The sequence below is a fragment of the Dermacentor albipictus genome, chromosome 5, assembly GCF_038994185.2.
Source record: "Dermacentor albipictus isolate Rhodes 1998 colony chromosome 5, USDA_Dalb.pri_finalv2, whole genome shotgun sequence".
In the NCBI taxonomy this organism is placed as follows: Eukaryota; Metazoa; Arthropoda; class Arachnida; order Ixodida; family Ixodidae; genus Dermacentor; species Dermacentor albipictus.
In genome coordinates, this window is record NC_091825.1 from 51,119,201 (window position 1) to 51,142,980 (window position 23,780).

Consider the following 23,780-nt stretch of genomic DNA (forward strand, 5'->3'; position numbering starts at 1 on the left):
GACGTCATGGGAATATTTGGCGAGACCTTTTTCAGCCCCTCATAATGGAAGTGTGGCCAGCCAGCTTTGCTTGGATGCCTTTATAGATTTCTGCTCCTGATCATTGTATGCTATCAAATTGCAGAAGTCTATGCAACTGGTGCAAGGCATTACGTGTTTCTATAGTCGGATACAACTTTAGGAGGCTGCGGAATCTGCACTTTAAGGCAGGTGAACACAAGCCTGCACCAATGGGCACGCACTCGAGACTGATATCGTGCCGCCAGACAGACTTATATTGCTCGTTGGAGAAGGACTATTTCTTTAGACGTGTAGGCAATCGGCTTCTGTGCTTTGGTCATCTGGGTGGGGCCTCTCCTGTCTTCTGAAGTTTTATCCGACTGTAAAGGATGCTGCTTTTCATACAACACAAAAGGACAAAGTGTACAATTATTTGGCCTATGAAACGGATACATCAGAAGTGTGCTATGCAAGGGCTTAAGATGTGTGAAATATGGTACATGCAATTATAAGACAATGTTAAAGAATATGTGGTATCGAACATGCATGTAATGGCACATTTGAATCGGGGAGTGTTGCAGTCATATGCACAGTCTATAGGTGATAGCATTATTAAGCTCCTGCTGTTTCCTTTCTTCATTGTGAATTACACACACCGTTCATCTTGTGGCTAATGAACACGCACTGTATTCTTGCACATAGAAAGAACAAACAGCATGATGACTTGTATGCTGCATTAGTGTATTATTTATTTACATGGTCCAAGAGTGACACAGGTTGTCTTACGTTTTTGCCTATTTTGAAGGGACACCAAGTGCATGTTACAAGGCTCCTAATATGCACAGCACAATGTTTACTGCAATAATTTTATGCATGTTCTTGAATAATAAACAAAATATTGAACTGAAAGCTCCTTTATAAGGTGCCTTCTGTGGGCTCGACAGGAGAGCAGTGAGGGCACCGATACTACTGTTGCGGAGGAGCCCTCTGGACCTTTGCCACACTCTCAAGAGCAAGTGCCTGGCGCTCGCCTACTGCCACCAGGCGGTTGAGTGGCTCCAGCAGCAGAATGTTTTGCTGCAAAAAAGTGTATTGGAATGAATCAGCCACGTACAAACCATTATTTACAAAGAAAAATGCTTGTTGCACTATTAGTACTAAGTGCCCTTAAATGTGGAAGCCTCTAGTGTAGTATGCATAGTAAAACAATGCGTTGGGACAACGTTGCTTTATTTTTCAAAACTGGGGTTTTCTTTTGCAGAGCCAATTGTCATGTTGATTAGTGTGCCAGCAGCTGAGGTGGCCCCGCACCTTCACGAGTCTACTGTTAGTACCACAAACCTATTTTTGTTCGCTGCAAAACAAATGCCTCACCGTACAATCCCGTCTTATACAAGCTAATTGCATCCTATGCCTACAAACATCATATTCTTGTCCCATTACGCAATTTTCTACCATCCTTGGCTGTATAGTTCTCTCTCCTTGACATTCATCCTATAATGCTTATGTAATCACCTGATATGAATTGGCAACAAGTGATCGAATACGTGCATGGCCTGCCTGCCGATTCCTTTCTTTTTTAATCTCAACTAGCATATCAGTTGCCACGGTTTACTACGCCACTGTCTTCCTGCCTTAATGCTATCTGCAACAATTTTTGTTACTTCGCTTTCTACACAGTCCTTGACATCTCAAGTTACTTTGTTAACCTCCAGGTTTATGTCCCATATTGCATAACCGGTGGAATGCAATGATTCTAGACTTTTTTCAAGGATATCGGTAACGTGGCGATCACGATTCGGTAATGCCTTCCATGTGCTGTTCAACCCATGAAGTTTTTGTATAAGTTTCCTGCTTTATATCAGTACTTGCTATTGATATTTCACTTGGATAAAGATACTCTTCCATAAATTTTGCTAGCTTAATGTCACTCATGCATTTCTGTTGCCTCACCAAGTTAGTGAAGGTTACCTTCATCTATACCATATTTTCGCGGGCCCACTTGCACGTAAAAGCACGAACACTCATTGGTTCTCACTGCCTTCTTTAAACTGCTGGACATTCAGTTCGTTACTACGAAAGTGACTTAATACGTGCACTCTTATTATGCTAAATATGAAACAGTAGAAATATACTTATCTGCAGTTTGTCGATGTCTCCTTCGCTGTGTTGGTAGCGAGATCCATCGTCGGTACCACCTCGTCGCATCGTAGCTATATAGGATGTCTGCCTTTTGCCCACACTATGTAATGTTCGTGACGCTCGCAGTCACGCAGAGTGGAGGAACTCAGCGCACTCGCAGAAGCAGCACCGGACAAGTTGTTTCTTCAGCACTTCGCCGTGAACAGTAGGTGCGCGTTCCGATCTGTAAAATCGCCGAAGCTATTGGCAGTCTTACCGTGTGCACGGGAAGATTGCCCACGGAGGAACAGAACTATCGAAGAAATAGTGGCCTTCGTCGAGCCTGATCACTACGTCGCGCACTGCAAGCTCGTTGTACGGGTTTGTTTACACTGGGCCGCTCTGATGCTTAGCCGCCATGCTTGCCCGGTGAATGGATGTGATGACGCCACTACAGCGCTCCCGCGTGGTATAATGCGAAGCGTACTAAATTACAAATTATTCTAAGACGCATTCAGTGCACATCTCGTAAGCTTCAAAATGCTTCTAAACCACGTTAAAGTAACTAATAATATTGTACTAAATGCATTTGTTTTACAACTTGCTTCTGCATGTAATGCACTCGGTGGAACGACAAACAAGTGAAAGAAGGCATGACCATGCACCGACGGTATGATCACGTGAGCCCCAGTTTGTCGACCGCCCAGAAGGCAACGCCCAAGGAATGATAGCCAGCCAGAGTGAATCTAGGTAAACCAATGAAACTGGAGGCTTGTCGAAAGATAAACTGTGTCTCGGTACCATTCGTGCTTTCATCTTGGGGTGTCGCCAGAGCTCGTGAAGATCCCGAGTTTCGCCAAACTCGGCGCATCCTGCATAGCACCCCAGTTCAGGAAAATTCAGGGTGACAGAAGAATTATGGGCCCCGGGTGCCAGACGACCTAGCTACGCCACTGCTCACACCCCTCTATTTGGTAAACTTACAAACATTTCATGGTTAGGAACATAGTTCGAGGGGACCTGTTGTCATTGTGGTGACTGTTGAGCTTCTTATGGCTTGGCGTGGGCAGCTTGCAGACCAGTAATCTCTCCTTTGTCTATCTTCCTGAAAAGAGAAATGGTGGAATCATGACAAACATGCAAGCGAAAATGGTGAAGCAAAAGTTAGTCAAATAAATGAACAAATCATGGTTCAAGGTGAAGTGTTCAGAAACATACCTTGCGAGGATGCTGGCCCAGTGGTGACACATTCACTGTTGACTTGTACGTCCAGAGACTATAGAGTCCAAAGGGGTGAACAAATATGAGCAGTGTCTTCGAGGCTGTAGGAGAAAGAAAAAACAGCCTCAATTACTATGGACGAAGCGTAGGTGAGCTTGGGATTCATGTATGACTGAGAACTTTGCACAAAAAGCTCCATGACAAAACAAAAAAGCACACACACACAAAACTGTTTTGATTGTGCATTTCTTCCAGTGGTGTCCTTGTGTGGGGTGTACTTAGTGAAGCCTCGATTAGATGAATTTTTTTTGCCAGATACTAAGTAATAAACAGAGTAATTTTGTTATGTACCGAATGCAATTAATCCAATTGTATCATCGGAAGTGCCTTTTTACTATGCATAGTGAATTTATCGCAGCGTATCATTCATTTAGAAGCAGCCAAAACTATTTATTATTTATGTTGTGCTCTGTGTGGGGAATTTTAGCAACGTGGCAAAATAACCAGAGCCTTGTTTTAGTTCCCTTTGAAGGGCAATAACTTTGTAATTACTGTTTTCCACTTTTAAGGAATGACTACCGGAATCTGTTTTAGCTGCTTAGCACACAAGGAAATTCAGCAATGAATATGCGAAGCAGTCCTTTTCTTCTGACCGGTGCCCACACCCCGACGCTGCAAGGTTAATCTTTTTTCGTGGGTAGTTTCCAAAAGGACTGCGCTCGGTTCCAGCGGCGAATTTTAACGCTAAATAGCACGTCTTTTAAAAACAACACGCGATTACGCGACCGGACGCAGCAGCCCGATGCCAGTGAAACGCCGCAACTTATCAAATTCGCCGTCTTTAAACACGGTAGCTCGGTGGCGGCTATCGAATGTTGGACGCACAAACTGACGGAGATATTGTTGTGATCTAATTGAAATTAACCTGCGTGATGCTTCTCAAAGAAAACGACCACCCCACCCCGTTCGCAAACATTACCGCCGTAGAATTTGAATAGCTAAACGGCACGTACGACAATTGACATCATTTGGCTACTGCATCTCACACGCCAGTGAGGTCCCAAAACCTTTATGAAGTAAAATAACACATACTTTAATAATGAAAGTCCACTAAAAACAAGTGTCTACTTATTTTGTAACAAAGTTACATCTTAACTGCGTTGGCTGGTTACTATATGTACATATATAGATCAAACAATTAGCCGTGTTGAGCGCCCCTAGCAGAAAAAAATAAAAATTAAAGTATTTTTCGGCCTCTATGGCGATCGCTGGAACTCAGCAGAGGAGAAAATGAAATTTGTCGAGGAACCCGTGCCCCGTAGAACTTTCGCGGCCGAGTTGACACGTCTCACCATACACGCCACACTCGGCGCTTATTCACTGCTTCGTTCGACGTCGAGTACAGCGTCATTGGATGGGGGACTCGAACGTCGAGGCTGTTTGCGTCGGACGCTGGTGCGAAGGGGCCCTTCCTTGTCGCGCAGTTTCACGCCACACGGAGCCTGCGCATAGATGGGGACTGTGCTTGGCCATAGCTTTTGGTAAGCATATTTCCCACGACGGCGACTGAAAGCCAGTACTTAGCTACTTTGCCAATTACAAAACCGAGCCGACATATGTCCACAGATATTGTTACGCGCATAAGACTGTTTATGAGATGTATTTGCAAAGAGAGAGAGAGAGTAATTGACGGAGATAGAAGAGAGCCCAGCCAGGCTGCGTTGATTTTTCGTCGTCTTCGAGGGGATGCAAGTGACTTTCCTTCTTCACTTCACCGTAACAACACGACGCAAGATGAGAAAGAATAATACTGTAAATAGCTTAACGAAGAACTTCATCTGTCTTTATCTAGGTAGGCCCATAAAGAGGGCACCAAACCAAAATCGAAAAAAAAAGGCACTGAGGTGTAGTCGAAAGGCCTGGCGAGGCTTGTGAAGGTCAGTCAAAGTACTTATCAAAGTATCGATCGACGAAGGCCTATGATTGCGGTCGTGCGAAGGGAACATGACATCTGAGCTCCTTACAGCTGGCATTGACGATGAGTCACGGAGAATGTCTCTTGATATAATGTTTTTCCGCCTGCGTCGAAATAATGTCGCGGGGGTCCGCCTGCGCACTAGTTCTACTTTCCTAAATATATATATATATATATATATATATATATATATATATATATATATATATATATATATATATATATATATATATATATATGTATATATATACGCACCAGATGCCATGTGGCTGCGACTCGCACCTACTATTTCAGCTGCTCATGAGTGGAGTTACTGGCAATTGCCAATTCGGCTGTATGTACGGTATTTTGCTGTCGCCCTCATTTATCTCCTGCTTACGCACTCCCAGGTCGCACAAGCTATTGCTCGCCCTCAGTGCACATGCAGCAGCTCTACACTTGTATGACGACACCCCTGCACATGCGGCCACACGACAGACAAGTCTCAACGTTGTCAAGGCAAGCCGCACCTACTATTTCAGCTGCTCATGAGTGGAGTTACTGGGAATTGCCAATTCGGTTGTATGTACGGTACTTTGCTGTCGCCCTGATTTATCTCCTGCTTACGCACTCGCCGTCGCACAAGCTATTGCTTGCCCTCAGTGCACATGCAACAGCTCTACACTTGTATGACGACACCCCCGCACATGCGGCCACACGACAGACAAGTCTCAACGTTGTCAAGGCAAGCCGCACCTACTATTTCAGCTGCTCATGAGTGGAGTTACTGGGAATTGCCAATTCGGTTGTATGTACGGTACTTTGCTGTCGCCCTGATTTATCTCCTGCTTACGCACTCGCCGTCGCACAAGCTATTGCTCGCCCTCAGTGCACATGCAGCAGCTCTACACTTGTATGACGACACCCCCGCACATGCGGCCACACGACAGACAAGTCTCAACGTTGTCAAGGCAAGCCGCACCTACTATTTCAGCTGCTCATGAGTGGAGTTACTGGGAATTGCCAATTCGGTTGTATGTACGGTACTTTGCTGTCGCCCTGATTTATCTCCTGCTTACGCACTCGCCGTCGCACAAGCTATTGCTTGCCCTCAGTGCACATGCAACAGCTCTACACTTGTATGACGACACCCCCGCACATGCGGCCACACGACAGACAAGTCTCAACGTCGTCAAGGCAAGCCGCACCAGCTTCTCATATCTAATAGAGCATTCGACGCCGATTTTACGTCAAGCTGCTTCGTTTTTGTTATTTCGAAACGTTACGTAACCACGGCAACGTGTTAAATCGTCACGTGCAGGTGAGGATGCTGCCTCTTGAAGTTATTTATTTCTTGTAATTACTAGAAAAATCCGCTCTAGACGGGCACTGCTTAAAGGGAAGCTGAAGAGTCTGTCGAATTCAATAAGACGCTCATATACGGATGCGGGAACCTTATAAACCATGTAGGTAAAATATGTTTTTTTTTCAATTAGAAGCGATGTAATCGTCGGTTGAAATTGCGCTGTAGCTCCGCCACCCTTAGGGTGAGCGAGCGGAGCGGAGACCGGAAACCACGGTGTTGTGACGTCAACTCTGTTTCGTTGCTTCGCAGCGTCCGCGACCGTGCCTGACCGCGCTTGTTTCTGCGTGCGTGCCATCGTAATCTGCTTCGATCGACCCTGCATTCCTTTGTTGGTGCGTCTGCGTGTATGTAGAGTGGTAGTCAACGTGCGTGGTAGTCAACGTGAGTGGTAATCAACGTGAGTGGTAGTCAACGTGAGTGGTAGTCAACAGATGAAGGTCACTACACGTACTGCATGAAGCCGGAAGCTTTTCATGCGTTTAAACCGTCTTTGTAGATTGCCGACAGCTTTGGACAGCGCACAAATGCCAACGATCGCATCCCCGCTTACGTTCCACGAGGAGGCATACAGGAACACAACACTACAGTTGTTTGAGCGGAAACGAGCTCACAAGATCGGCGAAAGATCGGCGAGATCACTAGATCGCTTTGCAAAAAACATAGTCACCAAAGAGCACTTCCAACACGAGGAGATCCCAAGACTTTGCTTTTGTTCGCGTCGAAAGCACTGCTCGCACCAGCATCGTTTGCTTCTTCGAGAGGCCGGCTCTTCGCAATGGGCTCGTACATGTAGGGAGTAACGCCGAACTCCTCAGAAAAACGCAGTCTCTCTAAATTTTCCATTACCGTCTCAGAAAAACAGCACCAAACTACCTGGCTCCGCGCTTCAGGTGTAGCGGCAGCGGTCGGTTACTAGAGTTGACGTCACGAGGTGCGCCGACCAATCACAGGCGGAAACGAGACGCGCGAGCTGGGCGTGTCTGCTGCTGCACTTTTCGTCGAAATAAAATATATTTGTGGTTTCTTTCGCTGAATTTCGATACGATATTCGAATTCGGAGGGTTGAAAAGCATTATGTACAGATGTTGACTCATTTTTTCTGGAAAACCTTTCAGCTTCCCTTTAAGAGGAAGCTTTAGCTCGGGCTCAACTTCGACGCGGCCTATTCAAATACATGTAGAACGCAAAAAAGTTTTTCTGTGATAACCCCTGGACCGATTTTATAGAAATTTGTTGCAATTTAGAGAGAAAGTTGAATTATAGTGTTAGTCGGAAGCGGAATTTTGATTTTAGGCCTGAATTTTGTGAACAGCATAAAAAAATTCGAAAGTTCGAAAGAAATGGATGCACGAAGTTGATAAATTAATAGCTGTGCATAAAGAACAGATATCGTGGTTCTGCAAAGAGCATCCTTTAGATCACTGAAGACGGAAAAATTCGATATGTCAATTTATGTCTTACGTGAACTTGTTGCTTTGCATACAAGGGTTCTGCAAAAGCTGTATTTCCATATTACTTAATTTTTTTATTCATGTTTAACATATGAATTTGGTCCGCTTCCGGTGTACTATTAGACCCAATTTACAAAATTGTGATATCGTTTTTCCTTGCTGAGTTAGAGAGTTGTAAACTTCATAGTTTTGTTTTCTGAAGATTTTCTATATGTGCCAATTCTAAATAAAAATTGGCAATTTAAATAAAGAATTCTAAACAAGCAATCACTACATTTTAAGTTCTTATTTTAAATGCGACAAACCTCGTCAAATTTGGTGTAGTGGTGGCCGAGAAAAACGAATTCTCCTTTTACATGTATTTAATAGGAGCACCTGAGCTAAAGCATCCTCTTAATGTGCGGTCATGCCTCAGGGGCCTGGTACACCAGGTTCGGTTCACATGCTCCGCCGCTACGTTTTACTAGAATAACTGACCGCGTCTGTATTTTCTGTCCTTGAGGTTTCTGTTCTTTTTTTTTCATTTGATAGTTTTATAAAAGATAGTCTAGGTAGCGGATACGCTACACCTAAGCTAAAGAGAAATTGCCTTATTCAAATAATGGCCTTATTCGAAGTTTTTATGTTCTTGTGTTACTATAATAACTCTCATCTGGTTCCTGCGCTTTGCACAATATACTGGTTATAACAAAGCCGATTTCCTGTCCCAATGACTTTGTTGGAACGCGGACTTACACTGTATATATATATATATATATATATATATATATATATATATATATATATATATATATATATATATATATATATATATATATATATATATATATATATATATATATAGTCATATAATGATAAGCCAACAAACACTGACACCAAGTACAACATAGGGGAAATTGCATGTGCTTAATAAATGAAATAAAGTAATGATAAATTAATGGAACTTAAAGTGGATGAAAAAACTTGCCGCAGGTGGGAACCGAACCCACAACCTTCGCATGTCGCGTGCGATGCTCTACCAATTGAGCTACCGCGGCGGCGTTTCCCCATCCACTTTCTTGGGTATTTATGTGTACTAGTAGAACCCTTGGTGTCAGTGTTTGTTGGCTTCTCATTATATGACTAATAAATATCGGGTCCCTCGGTTAACCCCCTTTCTTCTCGTTTTTATATATATATAAACATATATTATATATATATATATATATATATATATATATATATATATATATATATATATATATATATATATATATATATATATTTATAACGTGGTAGCCGGCGTTTACCTGGCTGACGCACAAAGCTGACTAAGTGGACCCACGCTGTCGTACGTCTCCATCGCCGAGACTTGCTTGTTGGTGATTAGATGAGGGCGGGTGGTTACATGAAAGACATTGGTTTATTATATATATTTAGAAGTCACAACCGGCTTAATCAATATAGGAGCACCCTCTACGTCGGAGCAGTTTACATGTCTGATCACACTAAATGTCTAAACACGCAAGATGTCTGACCATACTTTGCGCAGTCACAAGCTCTGCTCATTAAGCCGTCATTTTCCCTAGTTCATTAGTCGAGGGAATTCACTTGCTCTGTCCCAGCCAATCAGAATGGTTTGGGCTAGCTAATTACCATCGTACGACTTGCGTAACACAAATGAAGACTACACTGAACCTGCCTTCGCTATTAACCCGCAGGAAACAATCACGCCTACACTTATTTCATAAGACTTACTACCAGAACGCAGCGCTTCGGTCGGCATGGATTAATGCAGCACCATTCATCTCCTCACGTAGTAATCACACACATAAGGTACATATGTGCCTCGCTCTAACACACTAACGCATTCGCAATCATTTTTGCCCAAAACATGCAATGAATGGAAGGGTCTGCCAGCATCTATTGTGAGTATAAGTAATCCGGTTCAATTTATAAATGCTTTAGTTAACTGCATGTAAATGATGAATCTTGCGTTCAATATATCATGTGACTTGTTATTGTATAAATAGTATATTTGCAAATTAACTATGTGTCTATTGACCTATCATTCGCAATTTGTGTATTGAAAAGTCTATCATCAGATTTCTATGGTGAACTACCACTATTATTTTTTGTTTATGATGTGTAAATTAGTGAGCTAGCACAATTTTTCATTGTTACTTATACCGTGCCTTTTCCGTATATCATTTCTTTATCTCCTTTATGTAGCCTCTCCCCTCTATAATGTATACTTACTCTGAAGGTAGTGTAAATAAATAAATAAATAAATAAATAAATAAATAAATAAATAAATAAATAAAAGGGTCAAAGTATTCGCTGCACTTCGGCCATGATGTTGAACCAACTTTTTGGACTCCGGTCTTGGTAGTGCACAATCGCCCCCACATATTATGCAATGACAAGGCAGTCGAAAATCAGGGGTCAACGTTGTTTGCACTCCAGTCGTCGACATTGGCTCCTCGCATCAGTTTGTTGGCTCTTCGTGACGGTCAGCTCGTGGCAATGTGTGGAGCCAGGCCTTGACCGTCGGTACCACTACCCCTTCTACGAAATATGGTTGTTGCAATATATATATATATATATATATATATATATATATATATATATATATATATATATATATATATATATATATATATATATATATATATATATATATATATATATATAAATGAAGGCAACACTGAGGCCTTCAGGTAGTATGTGTGGGTATATTGACCAGTTGCCGTCACCCAAATTGATCACGTACTCATAACGCCTGCGGCAGAAGGGATGTTTCATATCCACCGCCAAGACTTGTGAGTGGTGGCACTGGCTAACACTGCCAGGGTTAGTTCTAGTAGTAAAACATAGATACCCAAAAAAGTCGATGAGAAAACAGCGCCGCGGTCGCTGAGTTGTTAAGAGCGTCGCACGCGTAATGCGGACTTGGGTACGTATCCCACCTGCGGCCAGTTCTTGATCCACATTAGTTTCCATTTATTTATCATTTATTGAATTCAGTTACGAAGTATACATAATTTCCTCTATTAGTCCTTGGTGTCTCTTTGTCGGCTTCTTATGATATGAGTAATAAAACCGGGCCCCTCGGTTCCCTTTCTTATCGTTCACCACACACACAAACACACACACACACACACACACACACACACACACGCACGCACGCACACACACACACACGCACACGCACACACACACACAAACACACGCACACACACACACACACACGCGCACACACGCACACACACACGTACGCGCACACACACACACGCACACACGCACGCACGCACGCACGCACATGCTCGAGCGGTAAAAGCAGATAACGAAGCACATATTTTAACACCGACAAAGTGGCGGAGAGGTCGGCCTTCTGAGCGAGACATGCCAAGCCTGCTTATACGTTTTTCGTAATGACAAAGAGTAATGACGACCAGGAAATAGCTGCATAAATGACTTTGCAGCATATGTGCACGAGAGTCACACTAATAGTTCGGTGTTCGTAGTCGACACTACTTATGCGCAGCACAGTGATACTGGCCACGGCATGCATAGTTTTCAGTTAAAATGAATATTGATAATATCATATAGGGTAATTTGCAAGAAGACATTTTTACTACCCACTCGTTATGTGAGAGATGTATTTCTACTGCTTCTTTTGAGAATGTCAACTGACCACTGTAGTTCACAAGAGAAACACAGCATGCATACTTCGTTCCAGGAGGTGTGCAAGATGGCGCTAGTCTTGGAGTACATTATTGTCGGCGTGCTGGTGGCGACAAACCTCTCCGTCGGCCTCTACTTTTCCTTCCGCAAGGCCAACGTTGGCCCCGGAAGCAAAGTGACGGCGACAGAAGTGTTCCTCGGAGGCAGGATGCTCAAGACGTTTCCCCTGGCCGCCTCTTCCGTCGTGTCACTCTTCTCTTCAACCGGTCTCATCGGCCTTCCCGCTCACTACTACGCGTACGGATGGCACATGACTTGGTCCTTCCTGATGCCCTTGTTCTGCATTCCTTTGGGAACCCACGTTTTTATGCCCGTGCTCTACAGGCTTCGCATCACATCGATATTCGAGGCAAGTATTATTCACGTGCTGCATGCGTGCTTGAAAAACAAAGATGGGTCACTTGAAATGATTCTGCGGATGTTACTAGTGTCGTAAGCTGCTTCTAAATGCGCCCTTATACTCTATTCGCAGAAGCGACAAATAATTGTTTTGAATATAAGATAACATAACAGCAGCCAGTGTTGTTGTTACAGTAAAATATGGACTTAGCAGCAGTCAAATAACAAAACAATGTCAGTTCGTCTGTTCGAAATTACGTGATAGAACAGGGTTAGCTGAGGACACAGAACTCTACGCTGATGTGAAGAAACAGTGCAATTGAAGCAGAAGCTCAATTTAGCCTCGAGACTTATAAAATAAACGACTGTGATTTTTCACCCAAATATTCTTTCAAATAGAAATAAAAATAATCTATGTACACTCTCCACCATGACGTAGCGAATGTGCTGCCATTTCCCCCTTATATCAGGATAAAGATTGGTGGATGAAACTGCTCGCGCTGTGCTACTTAATGCTAAAAGCCCTGAGGTTAAAAGGCGTGTAGTATATTAAAGAAAGTGACTTTGAATCTGTGTAACACTTAAGATATATTCACTTGTTTTTTAGTATTACTTTTGTAATATTCGGATGATATGATTAATCAACTTTTGTTTAAATGAAGTAACTGTGAGAGATGCCGTTTTATTTTTGCTTTATTTTCCTATATTGACTGTTTAACTCGAGTTTGAAAAATGTGCTTTATTGCGGGTGCGTTTTTCATGCCACTTCTTGTTATAACCTCTTCCTAACTGAATAATTCATTGTTGCTGGAGAAGTTAGCCACGCAATAGTTCACAACATTTATAGTTTACACAGCAAATCACGTACGGTGCACAATTTGTTATGCTGGGTTTACTAAAGAATACATGAAAAGCTGCTAATATATATATATATATATATATATATATATATATATATATATATATATATATATATATATATATATATATATATATAAGGATATATGCCACATCTTGCTGCACAATTTTTAACCGCTGTGCGTCTTATTGAGAAGCTATGGCTATGGTCTAGTTATGGTGCGTTCGGTTTGCATGCGTACAGCCTTGTGTTCTTAACCGGTTTCATGTAAAAAGCTTCATTTTTTTTCTAGTACATAGCGTAGAGCGGCCGCCAGGCTCTCACGCTGGCGTTCTGAAGCGTATTCTCGTTGTTAGTGTGGCTTCTAGCTGCTATAGCAGATATCTGTGCACATTAATTTCTCACGTTACTGGTCGTGACGGCTTGGACACAGTTCAATACAGAGGCTGCATCCGGAAGATCGGTCACACATTCAGACTAAACTTCAGGTCAACTTCTGACTAAACCAATTTGGGGTGAGGGAGATTATCCTGGCGTGCTTGAGTGGTAATGGTATCGCCTGAGGATCTATTACGCTTGTAGCATAGGTGCTTTAGCAAAAGTTTGTCAACTAAGGTCTTTAAGAAGGAAATAAACATGGCGTAGAAATATTCTCTTGGTTACTCCTGGCGCTCAGGGGAACTCAATATGCGGCTTCCAATTCTGCGGGGGCAGAATCCTTCTATCTACGCCAAGAAACAGTTTCGTTGTTTTCTCGTTGAAGCGCGTGCGCATCAATGTGAATTGTTCCATGTCACCCGCTGTCAACTTCTATATTATGATGAGGCTCTAAATTTTAAATTTCTCCTTCATATCGGAACACCCTCCGATCTTACATTATTAGAACTGGCGTGCAGGATTTTTGACTTCACAGAATAACGGGAACTATTGGAGTATCATTTTTTCCATATTTTTATTCTGTGCAGTACATTCGTCTGCGATTCAATGCCACCATTTCTTTGACGGCATGCGTGATCTACATTTTTCTCACGGTAAGTCAAGGGCAGAAACCAACGTTTTATATTTGTACACGCGAAGGACGCGAAAATTTTAATTATTTCGGGCAACAGCGCGCACGGCATTCTGTGGCGAATGTGTTGCCGCACATCGTGATAATATTCCCCATGACTGGGTTAAGAGACGGCAGTGTTGAAATAGCAGAATGCAATGTCAATTCACGTGGTGGTGGAAAGCTAGAGGCGGTGTCGTGGGGGGGGGGGGGGGGTACTCGGCAGAAGAGCTGTTCGCTTATAGCCGACTTTTCGTCTGGTGGATGCTTCGTCATTTTTTTTGTGTGTGTCTCTCTTCTGTGTTCGCAACTTTCACGGTTTTGTCGTGCCCTTCATGCGCAATAAACGCAATATTCGCTACTCTTCTTCTGAAAGCGATTATTGTGGAGACCTGAAAGCAGATGGTACCTCAACTATACCGTTACTGTCTCTTTTAGAGAAAAAAAATATGGAATACAGTAATGTAACCAAATAATAATGCGCAAATCAGTGATAACTAATAAAATCACAAGAAAAAAAGATGCGGTTTCGTGCAGAAAAGGACTTCGTTATCTGAGTTGTCTTTGTTTTAATGTCGGAACTAATATTCTGTAACCAGAACATTTTCGAAAAAACGTAGCACATTTGGTGAAATACTCTGAACTATGATACTCCAGCAACAGAGTGACTGCTGGGAAATTTCTTTTTTTGTGCTAGTAACTGTTGGCCCCACATTTTTCTCGATTTCCCATGCTTGTAGCATTCCACATTGGAATACATCGACAACTGTTTGCCCAGAAGCTGGGTAGAGATCAAACAAGTAGTTCAACTACACAAAATGTACTATGGACGGAGTACGGTTACATGTACGATAAGACTAAGCGCGAGGAGGCTGTTAATCCATCAGGCTTAAGCTGAAAGTAGGCCTAAATACTCGACACGGCTAGCGTACTCCCGCATTGACGTTGCTCTTCGAGTTTCGGACGGTTTTAGCCTTACTGCTACTGATACCATCGTTCTACAATCTAAGCTGAGTTGGCGTGGTCAGGTGACCGAAGGGCATGAAGTGCGAGATGGCCACTATGTTGCTGAAATGAGAGGAAAATGAAATAAAGCTGGCTTCATTGGAGGATCTGGGACACCATTGAAAATTCCGTTAAAGTAAATAATTTTGGCAGGGAATAGAGGAATTTCATTAATGATTCGACGCTTCTTGTGTCACAGTGGCGCATACCCATTCTGGGAGACTGGCCAAGAGTAGGCACACACATCTAGCGGCACATACCAAATGGCTAAGTCAAAAACATCAAATATTTGTAGTACGAAATATGATGCGTTATTTCATTGACAGTGAGTTGTTTTAGAGATACCTATAAGCCGATAATATGTGTTAAGGCATTATAGAGGATAACTTTTAATGCGTAAGCATTCTTTGGCGAGTACCCCAGCCCCGTCACGCGAAAAGTGCTATGCCTTGTAATTTGTGAAGTTCAGACATTTAATCATTGTAACAGTGTAAATATACATGATTGGTAACTTTATAAGCGATAAGGAATAATATAAAAAATTAATAAAAGAAAGATTACGCATAGGGATACATAGCGCTTCATAGAATATAAGCACCGGGAAGCTTATAATCCGGTTGGGCCAACTTACTTGGGGCTGGGCCAACTTGAAATTTCGACGTGGGCCACCTTAAATTTAGGGATGGACCATCTTGAAATTCGGGCTACGGGTGGGGCAACTGACATTTAGGGGTGGGCCAACTTGAAATTTCGGGGTAGGCCAACTTAAAGTTGGGGTAGGTCAAGTTGAAATTTGGTGGTGGGCCAACTTAAATTTGGGGATATGCTTACGCATACCTAGAATAGTCCAGTGGATTTCAGTGTTATTTTCTTCATACGCAGATCAGAGGTTTGTTTACTTGCACTACTTTGTCGGTCAGCATGCAGGCACGATAGCCGGTACTTGTATTCCACGCGCATATATATACTTAGAATTATATACACGTGGTATCCGACTAGATACCGACCGACCCAGCAGCAGACAGCAGCTGCAGCGACGCTATAACTGCAAAAGTGGGCAAAGAAAGATTCGCTTTATTATGATGCAAATACAACACACGTGTTGAACGTTGTTAGGCGAAGGTTTAGTGAAGCGGTTAAATAAGTACTTTACATCGAAACAACGAAAATTGATACGTACATTGTGAATAGTTTCATCGTATGCAACGTTTAATCCCATGGAATGTTTGTAATGAAGCTATAAATGGTCAACTAATTCCATGCAGTTTTTATATTTATGCACTACACTCTTGACAATTAGGCTGTGCCGAAACGCAAAACACAGGGACAAGCGGATGTACAGTATATGAGACATCTACGGAGCGTTGTTACGAGAACGAAAGCGACGTGTGACACTTGTCCAGGGAAGGTTTGCAATGACAGGTGCATGTACAGGGAGTTCCGACATGTGCCCAGCTGCATGTACTAATTCTGCATTTCTTGCTTCCCCGCACAACATTCCTATTCATGAGGATCGGCCAAAAATGGGCGCACACCCAGTTGTTCCTACCCAATGGTTCAATCAAAGAAAAGAAATAAAAACAAAGATGCCATCGAATATAAGGCGCAATTCTATTGAGAATTCGGTGAGCTTGAGAAATGCCTATACCCGGCATATTTGCAGATCTTTATGTGTTGTGCAGAAATTTATTTTTTTGTTACGCCAAACGCCAAACATAGGCATAGGACACGTTGTCTCCTTAATGGAATAGTGCAATATATTTAACGGGCTGTTTGATTGACCTAATTTTCTGATTTAGAGATTCGATATGAGCGGATCCTCCAAAATGGGTATACGTGCCACTGTGATGCAGGAAGTGCAGAATCCCTAAATGTAGTTAGGTGGGCAGCTAGCTTCCCTCTCTGCATGCACCTACACGTAATCGCCATTCTTGAACTTGAACTTGAAAGCACTACGCAGCTTCATTGGCCTATGCTCCTATTTTCAACGTTTCGTTCGCAATTTTGCTACAGTGATCGCACCACTTAACCAACTTCTTCAAGGCGACAATGAACTTTCTGCTTGGTCGGAAGCCTCTGATGATGCCTTTACGACTCTTCGTCACCTCCTCACGTCTCCGCCAGTCTTGCGCAATTTTGATCCAAGCGCACCTACACAACTTCACACTGACGCCAGTGGTGTCGGCCTTGGTGCCGTGCTCGCACAACGCCAGAACACTAATGCCGAATACGTCGCCGCTTATGCTAGTCGTGCCCTCACGAAACCTGAGGCCAATTACTCAGTCACAGAAAAAGAGTGCCTGGCTATCCTATGGGTTCTTCAAAAATTTCGTCCATATCTCTACGGTCGACGCTTTGACGTGGTGACGGATCACGCTCTTTGCTGGTTGTCCAACCTAAAAGATCCGTCGGGCCGCCTCACTCGGTGGGCCCTCCGAATCCAGGAATATGATATCCGTGTCGTCTATCGTTCTGGACACAAACACTTTGACGCCGATGCCCTCTCGCGCTCCCCAATTACTTCAGACAGCAGCACTTCTACTTATAGAAATGACATCTCACCACTTGACATCCTGGAGATGGCATCGGAGCAACGAAAAGACCCATGGATCGTCATGATATTCGACTTTTTGTCAAATCCTCCGGAAACTTCGGCACCTCGAGTGTTACGCCGACAGGCGTAGCATTTCACAATCCGCGACGGACTTTTATACCGCCGCAACCACCACAATGACGGCCGCAAATGGCTCTTACTAGTGCCTCGCCACCTACGACAAGATTTATGCCCCGCTTTTCATTCTGACCCGCAGTGTGGTCACGGCGGAGCGTCAAAAACCTACACGCGGCTTCGCTTACGATATTATTGGCGAGGGATGTGCACTTTCGTCCACAAATACGTGCGCTCCTGCATTGCCTGCCAGCGAGGCAAATGTGTCCCGCATCTCTCCACCGCACTTCTCCAACCACTTCCCTGCCCAGCTCAGCCATTCGACCGCGACGGCATTGATATATACGGGTCTCTTCCATCTACTGGCGCTGGCAACCGATGGATTGTTGTGGCCGTAGATCATTTGACACGGTATGCTGAAACTGCCGCCTTGCCTGCTGCATCAGCAAAAGACATCGGCTCGTTCATAGTAAACAACTTCGTTCTCCGCCATGGCGCCCCTCGTGAACTGTTGAGCGATCGGCGCTGCGTATTCCTCTCAGACGTCCTGCAGTCACTCCTATCTGAATGCCAAATTATTCACCGCACTACTACTGCTTATCTTCCACAGACCAATGGCTTAACAGAACGATTCAACAGAACTCTTGGTGACATGCTATCAATGTATGTTGCATCTGACCACTCCAACTGGGATCTTGTACTTCCGTTCGTCACTTACGCATATAGCACTGCCTCTCAAGCCACTACTGGATTCTCGCCATTCTTTCTGCTTTACGGCCGCCATCTCTCCAGCACCATTGAACGGAGCACCATCATGGTACGGAAGGAGCCTGAACAACAGGGTCGGGCCGTTCTCCCGTAACGGCCCGACCCTGTTGAATGCTCACCTGTTTCTGCGATTGCTCAGCACGCCGAGAAATGCCGACAACTGGCCCGTTCTTTGACGTCTGCTCAACAGTGCCGCCAAAAAGAGCGCCATGAGCTCAATCCTCCCCCTCACCCCTTCCCCGTCGACTCACTCGTGTGGCTTTGGGTCCCGCCTGTTGCTGCTCCTGGCCTTTCGTCCAAGCTCCTCCCAAAGTACCACGGGCCCTACCGCGTGGTTGCACAAACATCCCCAGTGAACTACGTGGTCGAACCCGTATCGCGATCTCCCGATCTCCGTCGACGAGGGCGAGAGACTGTACACATTGACCGGCTGAAGCAGTACTACGATCCGCCCACCTCTTCCTAGGTTGCCAGGATGGCTACTCTTCAGTTCCGGGGGTGATTGTGACGAAGAAGATCGGCAGGCTGAAAAGCCCCGTTGCCATCGCGTGGCTCGTACCCAGTTCGTTCGCTGGCTGCGCCCTACCTGCTATTGCTGCGTTGGTCGCTGCGTCTCTACGACCCGAATAAGCCCCCTTTACAATATATATATATATATATATATATATATATATATATATATATATACCTTAAACACAGCTCCACATGAAGAAACTTCCTGTGACCTCGGAGAATTGTTCACTGAAATGATGGCCTTATATGAGTATGTACAATACAGACAGTTCGCTTTCACAGCCTGAGTCGTCTCTCAGCACGAAGAGTCTAGCTTCTCTCAGCAGTGTAATCTTCCTTCGTGAAATTGTTTTCCTTCGTTAAATTGTTTTATACTTCGCTATCACTAATACTACTTCGCCTTTCGGAGAAACTGCAGCACCTCTCTTTTTTTTTTCGGAGAGTCCGAGTATAAGCGCTGCTGTGCGTGACTGCTGTTGGTTTATTTGGAGTGAATCTGGCTTCGCCTTGTTTTGGTTACTGAGTGAAGTATAGTGTTTCCCAATTATCATGCACCAAGGCTTAAAGAAAGAGCGCAGTTGCGTTAATCGGAGGAAACCTAGCGCATATTGCTTCCAGTAAAGTGGAGCAGCCGCTAGTAATTTTTTCAATACTGCGATTTTATTTGATAATTATAATTAATTGTTTAAATTGAGAATATCAAAGTGTCAATCAGGCATTTGCAGGCACCCTCAAATGAAGTCTAACTGCAGTGTTTCCAGCGACGTACTAATTGCGTACAATTTTTCACGAAAGAAACGCCACGAAAAATTAAACATACCAAGTGACTGCCCTCCCACACAAATCATAAAGCAGCACCTTCAAATAGGCTGAACGAAATCATCTGTTTCGCGTGTCTCAATCCCGAAGAGACAGCGCATCATCTTGATCATGGTACGGAAGGAGCCCGAACAGCAGGTTTCGCGGCTTCGCGCCTATCCTTTCGTCTCATTCCTAGGTCACACTTGTTATCCGTCTCTGAAGACCGTGTAATCACATTGATAACAAAAGCCCTTAGATAACGCAGCCGAAGCGTCGCTCTGACCACGCACGAAACATGACAGGCAAGGGAACAGGCACAGAATCTTTCAATATCCAGGCTCTGCTCGCACCGCATCGAAAGAGTGCGCGTGCACCTATATTTCGCGCCAGAAACTTGCTCCCGACCAAAGCCAAATTGAAGTGACGGCATTATTTTTCAGAAGAGTCTATACGTGCTGCAAAAGCAGGTTTGTGGCATAAAGTAAAAACGAAATAAACCGACTGGGAAGTGATACGCGTGTAGAGCAACGGCAAGATCGATGCGTTCAAGAAAGTAAACGTTCCGCTTCTAAACAAGCAGAATTGGCAATCGTTCCGTTTGATGCGTAAGCATTTCTTAGTACTGACATGCAAAATAAAGAAAGGGGCTGAGAGATGGAATAGCACACGGTGGTATAAAGTTTGCAAACAGGGATAAGGTGCCTCAGAAAGGCTGGCCAACGTTTCTATAGGAGGACATATCTTCGTCAAAGGTGGCCTCGTCATCCTCGGCATGTTAGTTTTGAAGGTTTAGTGCAGTGACGTCACGTGCGTGTGTTGTCGCTCGCGGCTGGTTATAAAGAGAGGGACTTCAGAGGTAAGGAGCGCTGTCGTCCGACGTCTGTGAGCTTCGTTCCCAAGACGAGGGGACAAGAGCGGGAGAGTGGGAAGGCGGGGAGAAAAGAAAAGAAAGAAAAGGAGAAAGAAATAACCGGGCCGACACCAAGACGAAAAAAAAGAAAGAAAGAGAGAAAGAAAGAAAAATAGAAAAAAAGAAGGAAGGAAGGGTGCATGGGAGGGCGTTGGCGAAGCGAGAGGTTAGGGAGCATTCAGCAGGGGTGTCGTTGGCGGCATGTTATTGTGGCATTATAAGAGCCGGTCAGGCGGTCAGTGCGTGAGTAACAGAAAATACAAAAAAAACATCAGTTGAAAGGGTGACTTGAGTAGCATAGCAGCAATACGTCGAGCAATTTTGAAGTAGTTAAGATGGCGACGAGGAGTCTGCGGAGCAATGTATGGGGTGACTGAAAGGCAGCGGCATGGTCTTTCAAGGGGCCCCAGTTGCTAAACGTAGGTGTTGTTACGGTGGCACCCACAAATGGTGATTCCCTGGGTTGAGGTGCCGAAAAAGGAATATTGACGTCTGGGACTTAGGAATGTGTTGGTGAGGGTGTTTAAAAAATATATATAAAGTATTTGTATATATAATTGTATATAGCGGTATATATATATTGTTTGTATATATGTTTGTATATATGTATTGTATGTATAAAGGATTTGTAAATATAAATATATACATATAGGATGGTGACGTGCGCAGAAGCGGGCGGGAGCAAGTGTGCATCGGAGAAGGGTGTCGTACAGTTGATAGAAATGTAAAAACCTGAAAGAGTATAATAAATTGAGGAGTAGGCAGGAAAAAATTTTCGAAAAGGAAGAGTAGGTGAGGTTAAGAATTAAGGTTAGCTTGTGGCATAATGTGTTTTTTGTCTTGGTTGAAGATACGAGAATTTCAGATTTAGGATAGGATAGGGATAACTTTAATAATATGCCGGCAAACGACGATTTAACGAGCCGTGACGCTGGCCAAGCGTCGACCCGGGGTTATACTCTACTCTGCTCTACCCCAGTTGGGCCCGTTTGTAGTGGGTCATGAGGCTTGTGCTTTTCGAGCGCATCCCGGGCCTGCTGGGCGGCCCATAGTTGTGAGTCCTTGTATGCAGACTGCAGTTCACTTTGACGTTCTGGCGGGTAAGTCCTGGAGGTTGCTGCCGTCGGGAACCTGGCACAGTCCCATATGATGTGCCATCGGTCCGCCGAACCCGCTGCACAAACACCGCACAGCCCACTCGGATAGAGCTCTGGGTGAAGCACGTCCAGCATTGCGGGGGCGAGGAGTGACGCAGTCTGTATTTGTCTTAGGATTACGGCCTCCTCTCGACTGAGTGCCGGGTGGGGAGGCGGCATCGTCCGTCGAGCTAAGCGGTAACACTTGGTTACTTCGGCATAACTGGTCAATCTGTCCTTGGTTTCGAACCACCACACGGAACGGCCACTCTCAGGGGCGCGGAAGGTAAGCGCTCACACCGCCGAATGGGCCGTCTCGTTGTGGTTCGGTGAGGATGCACACTCGCCGGCGTGCGCCGGGAACCACTTGATACGGACGGTGCTGCCGCGGTATTGAAGTTGGAGCTTGCCGATGATGGCGGCCGCCGGCGCGCATATTCGCCCCTTGGCAAAATTGCGCACGGCATTCCTCGAGTCGCTGAGCACGGTGCGACACTCGGCCTCGGTGATCGCCAGAGCGTAGGCAACCTCCTCAGCGTCTGTGGCGTTCGTGCACCGCACACTCCCTGCCATTGTCTTGGTGCCGGTAGCCGCCGCAACGACCACTGCCGCGAAGCCTTCCCGCTTGTATTCGGTGGCGTCCACGTACCGGGCGTGCGGGTCTTGGGCGTGTTGTTCGGTGAGGGCCTTGGCCCGCGCCTGCCGCCGTTCTTGGTTGTATTTTGGGTGCATGTTCTTCGGGATGGGGTCCACGTAAATGTGGGCCCGCGCCTCATCTGTGATCTCGCACGGTTGCCGGCTGGGAGCTTGGGGGTGGTAACCCAGGGACGTCAGTATACTGCGGCCTGTCTTGGTGGTAGAGAGGCGCTCGAATTGCGCGGAGAGCTGCGCCTCGGCTTAAGTTACCGCTTTTAAAGGCTCTAAGTTGCCACGTGCCAAATTAATTCCTGTCGGGTGTAGGCAATTAAACTTGTGTATGAGGTATGATTCCGTATATTTCGTTTCGCGAGGTGAACGGAAATTTGTTTGTACCATATAGAGACTTGCTTTGTCGAATATATGACAATGTTCATTAAAGTGGCTGGCTACTGCTTTAGGTAAATTGTGTTTTGTGTCCGCGCGGTGACCGTTGAATCTTGTATGAACTTGTTGTCTAATCTCACCTATGTATTGTTTGGTACAAGCGGCACATTCTAGACAGTAGACTACGTTGCTTGATGTGCAGGTGAAAGCCGAAGTTACCTTGTGTGGGTAATACGACGCTGTACTCTTTACTGTACTAGCAGATTTGATATGTTTGCAGGTAGAGCACCTGGGCCTGCCCCAGGGACCGGTTCGCAACTTCTTATTTGTCCTTAGTTTTGCACGAACAAAAATATCTTTAAAATTAGTGTTGCGTCTTTAGGCTACTCTGGGCGGGTCGGGAAAAATCTCATTAAGGTTCTGGATGCTGATGAGAATTGGGTAGTATTTACAGAAGATGTTATTCACGTTGGGAGTGCGTTTGAGAATTTAGTAGTAAGAAGAGGCGTTGTTCTTCTTGTGATCCTCGGGCGGGGCTTGAGGACCTCACCTCGATCAAATTTGGTTGCAGCGGTGTAGGCTACTTGAATGTCATTGTTATGTCTGGTACTTCTAAACTCAAGGTCCCTCTTGTCGGCGCGTTATGGCTGTTTGGCTGGAAGGTTCCACATAATTCCACAAATTTCCACAAAATTAAACCACTCCAATGTTGTAGACATTTCAAAACCTTTAAATAAAAAAGAAATAGGCGTACTCAGCAAGGGCCTAACCATTTGTCCCACGACCAATACAATAAATAAATTCGAGCTTCACAAGGACATCTCAGAATTCTTTCAAACCCTATCAAACAGGAACCACCCAAACAGTGACC

At 44.6% G+C, this 23,780-nt stretch overlaps 1 protein-coding gene across 4 annotated transcripts in view; it reads left to right on the forward strand.

The window, feature by feature from the left end:
* LOC135899164 (sodium-coupled monocarboxylate transporter 2-like) overlaps positions 1-23,780 on the forward strand; it is a 113,500-nt gene that overhangs the window by 4,092 nt on the left and 85,628 nt on the right. For 2 of the 4 annotated variants that reach the window (XM_065428430.1, XM_070538380.1), the window contains exons 2-3: positions 11,835-12,188; positions 14,003-14,068. In XM_065428430.1, coding sequence (XP_065284502.1) covers positions 11,835-12,188; positions 14,003-14,068 — 420 coding nt within the window. Of the gene's footprint in view, positions 1-6,348; positions 6,618-11,674; positions 11,745-11,834; positions 12,189-14,002; positions 14,069-23,780 lie in introns of those variants that run through there. The other 2 variants (XM_065428431.1, XM_070538379.1) reach the window with 2 other exon arrangements.